General features: G+C 61.1%; 1 protein-coding gene across 1 annotated transcript; it reads left to right on the plus strand.

Moving 5' to 3' along the window:
* Positions 1-435: 435 nt before the first annotated feature.
* On the plus strand, positions 436-5,387 carry LOC102420974 (fibroblast growth factor receptor 2-like). Its single transcript, XM_006109098.3, has 2 exons — positions 436-578; positions 3,799-5,387. The coding sequence occupies exons 1-2, from the start codon at positions 477-479 to the stop codon at positions 3,961-3,963; spliced, it is 267 nt and encodes an 88-aa protein (XP_006109160.1). The 5' UTR covers positions 436-476; the 3' UTR covers positions 3,964-5,387.
* Positions 5,388-5,758: the final 371 nt, after the last annotated feature.

A 5,758-nucleotide genomic window follows, 5' to 3' on the forward strand; every position in this document is an offset into this window, starting at 1 on the left:
ACACGCACAAGCTAGAAAGCCACGGAGCTGCCCGGTTGAGCACAGGGTCCGAGGACCAGCTCGGCCTCCCCTCAGTGCTTGTCCCCGGCCCCGGCCCAGCGCGTGGAGGCCCATGTGCAGTGTGTGGAGGCCCCGGCCCAGCGCGTGGAGGCCGATGCTTCTGCAGCCCCTCTGGGACCATGCAAACTGCTGCTGCAGTTTGACATCGACCGCATTTCCTAGTTCGTGTCCGGTTGCCTGCGGCTCGACCCGCACTGGAGTGCAGAGAATTGAACGCTGGCCAGAGCCTTCCTTAGCGTTTCGATGTGACTGTAAAACCAGGAGAGACCTGCCCGCGTGGCGGGGGGAAGGATGGTGTTTGTGACGTGTCTTGCCCGCCCTCCCCTGGGATTAGCTGAGAGCGGGGTGCACCGGAGCCTGTGGGCTGTGGGGTGTCGTTTCGGGGGCTCACTCGGCGGCTCCGTCTCCGCAGGTACATGATGATGAGGGACTGCTGGCACGCGGTGCCCTCGCAGCGGCCGACCTTCAAGCAGCTGGTGGAGGACCTGGACCGGGTGCTCACGCTCACCACCAACGAGGTAAGCGCCCTCGTGCCCGGCTCCTGGCCCGGCGCTCCGCGCCGTAAACACACCTGCCCTGTCCGAGTCCGGGTGCCGTCCATCATCAGGCCAGGGGTCAGGCAGGGGTCAGGCAGGGGTCAGGCAGGGGTCAGGCAGGGGCCAGCAGGTTAACCTGTGCTCTGCCAGGTCCTGGTTTCCTCAGCTGCATGGTGAGTGTCTGACTCACACAACCAGAGCTGCGGGCCCTGCGCGAGCCGTCCCTCACCATGGCGTTCCGGCGCTGGGCCCGGGGCGTGTGTGTGCGTGCACGTGTGTATGTATGCATGTGTGTGCACACGTGTATGTATGTATGTGTGCATGTGCATGCACGTATGTGGATGCTGGTAACCGGGGTGGGAGCTGCTGATGCTCAGGTCCCGATGGGCGTGATGCATGGAGGCCCCGCCCTTCCCGCTTCCAGACAACACGGGAGCCGTCAGTCCCTCCCGGACCCCGCCTGGCATGGCGTGTGGCTCGCGGCCTCACCCGTGTGCACATATATGTCCACACGGTGTCACAACAAGTAACCACTGGGATGTTTAAGGGAAAACTGGCACCTTTTGCTAAAATACTTATTTTCTAGAAAATATGTAGAGTCGGTGCCCATGGTCCCTCATTGTCTGAGTTGAGAAAGAAAATAATAGATTTAAATGTTTGAATAATACACGTTATGGCTTCAGAGTGATTAAGAAATAAGCCAGAACTTGTCGGGGGCTCTGACTGGCTGGGAGGGGAAAGGCTGCGCTTCAGGGAGCGCGGGTGCCCTGCAGGGGCCGAGGGACGGCCTCGCCGGGAAACAGCCTTCTTCTCCCGCCCAGCGGTGTTCCCAGTGTCAGTGCCTCAGCCCCGGGCGTGGGGTCCGGGACGTGCCGCTCCCCGTCTGAGCCGAGCGTGGACGGCGGGGACGTCACGGAGCCTCCAGTTCGGCGAGCTGACGGCCGGGCTCAGGGCTGCGTGTCATGTTTACATTTCCCGTGGGCCGTGCGGGCCGAGGCCACACCAGCGCCCGGTGAAGCCGCGGCTACAAAACCCAAGTCTCTTCCCGTCTGAAAATCACTGCCAGATGCTCCGGGAAAATGGTTCCATTTAGGACGAAGTTTCACTTTTATCGTCGTCAGCAAAGCGCGGGCTTGATGTGGTGGCTTCTTCCCGGCGGGTGGTTACCGCGGAGGCCGTGGGGGCGGCCACAGCCCGTCGGATGGGACTCGCTCTCGCCAGCCCTGGCGGTGGATGGGGGGGGGAGGTTCTTTTCGATGCACAGCCGCCAGCATTCTGTGGGCTCCTTTCTGACAACCCGACCGGCCGCTTGTGCTGTGTCTGCACTTCTCGCCGCCTCTCGGCATAGGACGGGGGAGGGGGGGGCCTGGCTCCGGGTGTGGGAGCGACACCCCGATGTGCTGCCCCAGGAGGCAGTGGGGCCCGGGGGCTCCCGTTCAGGGGTCTCTCCGTAGTGTCAGGGCGGGGAGGGGGCAGGAAGGATTCCACGTGGGGCCACATGGTCTCTGTCGCCACAGCTCTGCTCTGCCTGGACCCAGGAAGCGGCCACAGACACTGCGTCAACCAACACGCGTGTCCGTGTTCTGGGGAAGCTGGGTGGACCCTCACATGTCATTTTATGTCATTTTAAAGCCGTGAGACATTTTTAAAAAACATTTTTTTGGTTAATCCTCACCTGAGGATATTTTTCCATTGATTATTTTAGAGAGAGAGAGACTCATCGATTGGTTGCCTTCTGCACACACCCCGCCAGGGCCCGGGCCGGGGAGGAGCCTGCAACCAAGGTGCGTGCCCTTGACCGGAATCGAACCCGGGACCCTTCAGCCCGCAGCTCACGCTCTGTCCACTGAGCCAAACGGGCCAGGACGCCATGAGCTATTCTTCGTCTTTTTGTTGATTTTACTTTTTCCCTAGCCATTTAAAAAATGGTAAAACCGCTCCCAGGTCCCTGGCCATTGCGGCCGCGGTGGGTCCCGCCTGCCTTCGGCCGCAGGGGCGACTCCTGGGCCAGCGGGGCTCCGAGGGCGGGAGAGCCTTGTGAGTTGTAAACCTTCAGAGCTCGGACACTGGGCCTGTTTTCCTAAACTGTCCTTGACGGTCCCTTGTGGATGTAATATCGCCGCGTCCGTCCGAGGTCTGGGGGACCCTGTGTGCGTTTCGAAGGCAGAGAGCGTCTGAGCGCATGAGTGACGTCTGTGAGATCGCCCCCGAGTGAAGACACGCTCCCCCTGCATTATCCTAGAAACTACAGGCGTAAAACGAAATTCGTTAAGTGAACATGCATGTCCTGGACCCACATCTATGCCCTGTCATTGTGCCGGGCTCGAATTTTTATTTCAGAGAAGAGAGAGAGAGAGAGAGAGAGAGAGAGAAAGAGAGAGAGAGAAAGAAACATCAATGATGAGCGAGAATCATGGATCCGCTGCCTCCTGCACGCCCCACACTGGGGATCCAGCCCACAACCCGGGCCTGTGCCCTGACCGGGAATCGAACCCTGACCTCCTGGTTCCTAGGTTGACGCTCAGCCCCGGAGCCACACGGCCAGGCTGGGCTAGAATGTGAGCCCCGTGCGCCCGAGAGGGGACAGAGAGGAGTGAGCAAGTCCTTGGGCCGAGCGCCTCCAGCCCAGCTGGGCTCACCGTTCCCCACGGGTCAGCGTCCATCGGTGACGGTTTTAACACAAAGCCGAGGGCCGGCCGCCTAGAGGGGATGGGGCTGCGGCCAAGGAGGTCGCTGTGCAGCCCGGGGTGGGGGGGGGAGCGCGGCTGGCGGCTGGGTCTCAACCCTTCAAGGTCCCCTGTCCCGTCCCAGCTCCCGGGACAACCTCTCGAGAGCCTGCGTTTGGAATAAAAGGCCTCTCGTCCCTTCTCTCAGGAGCACCTGGGCCTGGGCAGCCCCTCCAGCGTCCTCACCGGTTACCCAACCCGAGAGGTGATAAACGTCTCTCTCGTCCCGGCTGGTGTGGTTCAGTGGATAGAGCGCCCGCCTGCGGACTGAAAGGTCCCGGGTTCGATTCCCGGTCAGGGCACAGGCCCGGGTTGCGGGCTCGATCCCCAGTGTGGGGTGTGCAGGAGGCAGCCGATCCATGATTCCCTCTCATCATTGATGTTTCTCTCTCTCCCTCCCCCTCTCCCTTCCTCTCTGACATCAATACAAATACCTTTAAAAACAACAGAAATAACAGGCTCTGTCCTTCCCTCAGGAGTACCTGGACCTCAGCCAGCCCCTCGAGCAGTACTCGCCCAGCTACCCCGACACCAGGAGCTCCTGCTCGTCGGGCGACGACTCCGTCTTCTCCCCGGACCCCATGCCCTACGAGCCCTGCCTCCCGCAGTACCCGCCTGTCAACGGCAGCGTGGACACCTGAGCGGGCGTGTGTCCCGCCCCCTCCCAGCAGGGCGGGCGGCGCGGGAGCCTGGCCGCACGGAGCAGGGCCTGCCTCGGAGCTGTGTCTCCGACTGTACATATGGACCGGAGGACGCGTCGTTGGGAGGGTCCGAGACAGGCGTGTAAAGATGACACCATCGGAAACCTGTCGTCTTCGCCAGGGGATGAGGGACGTTTCCGGGGCAACGGAGGGCCGCCGTGGGACCGCACGCCCGTCGCCCGCCACCCACCGGGCCGGCTGTGGGCCAGCCGGACTCAGGAGACAGACTCGCGTCTGGCCTCGTTGTGAATGTTGTAAGAAGGGGAGCAGGGGAGGCGGCGCACGCACAGGGCACAGAGGGCACAGAGGTGCTGGGTGTATGTACATAGACGCAAATTATGTATAAATATATATTATATATTTACAAGGAATTATTTTTTGTATTGATTTTAAATGGATGTCGCGGTGCACCTGGAAAATTGGTCTTTTTTTTTAAAAAAAAATAGCTATTTGCTAAATGCTGTTCTTACCCGGAGTTTCCTAATTCTCACCGAGCAGCGGTGGGAGGTACTTTTGCTTTCAGGGAAAATGGTATAAAACATTAATTTATTAATGGATTGGTAATATACAAAACAATTAATCATTTATAGTTTTTTGTTTTTAATTTAAGTGGCATTTCTCTGCGGGCGAGTTGACCGGCTGCTCCGACGTGGCTGGTGGCCGGGTCCCTTGATGAGAGAACTGGTGGCAGATCTGACCGGTGGGGGAGGCGAGGTTCGGGGTGCGAGCTCTGCTGTCAGGGCCGTCAGACCGCCTGCAGGAGCCGGGGCTCGGGCGAGGGTGTTGGTGGGCGGCTTGGTCATGGGCGCCCGTGGCCGCTCCCTGCTCCTGCCCGGCCGGTGGGACCAGCTCCTCACACAGCTGCCCTCGCCCGGCCTCGCCTCCCGCGGCGGCCCTGCCCGCGGCGCAGCCGTCAGATGGGCCTGTGTTCTCATCGGGGATTGGGTAGCGGCTCCCAGGTTCGTGGGCGGCAGAGCAGCTCTTAGGGTCTCCATGACTCACCGTGGGGAACGGGGACGCCGGTTCTTCCGCTGAGCGTTTGGGGTTTATTCCATCTTGTTAAGGGGTGGCTCCCGGCGGCTCCTGACGGCTCCCGGCGGCCTCGCCGGCGGGTCCGGCCAGTTTGGCGGCAGAGGAAGCCTATTTCCCGCCGAGGGTCCCGTGCGAGAGGACTGTTTTGCTTCCGAAACGCCCCTCACGCTGCGGTCGCCGTGCGCCACACATGCAGAATACACTGACTGTACGTGCCAGGGCCTTGGGGAAAGTGATTTAATAAAACCTGTTAATTTTTATACTGACAATAAAATGTCTGCAGATATTAACGTTAACAAGACAAAATAAACGTCACGCAGCTTATTTTTTTACACTCGTGTCTCGCCCGGTGGTTTCCTGGGCTCGGAGGGGTGGCCGGTGCTGTTCGCGGGGCAGGAGGCGGCGTGGGGGTCGGGTTTGTTACAAACAGGGACCTGCGGGGGGGGGGCTGGCCGGGGCCGGTGCCCAGGACACAGGGGCCCCAGGGAGGTGGGTTCCTCACAGGCTGCAGGGCACCATCTCCTTCCTGGGCTCCCCTGCTCCCCGAGGACCCGGTGGGGGTGGTGAGGGGCAGAGCTTTTCCAAGCTGCAGGGGCGGCAGGGGGTGGGGCGGGGGTGTGTGTGCAGGGGGGTGCGGAGTGGGGGCACGGAGCGGGTCCCACAGGAAGGGGACGCCTGGGGGTGCCGGGAGACACTCAGCAGC

The sequence above is a fragment of the Myotis lucifugus genome, unplaced genomic scaffold, assembly GCF_000147115.1.
Source record: "Myotis lucifugus unplaced genomic scaffold, Myoluc2.0 scaffold_5885, whole genome shotgun sequence".
In the NCBI taxonomy this organism is placed as follows: domain Eukaryota; kingdom Metazoa; phylum Chordata; class Mammalia; order Chiroptera; family Vespertilionidae; genus Myotis; species Myotis lucifugus.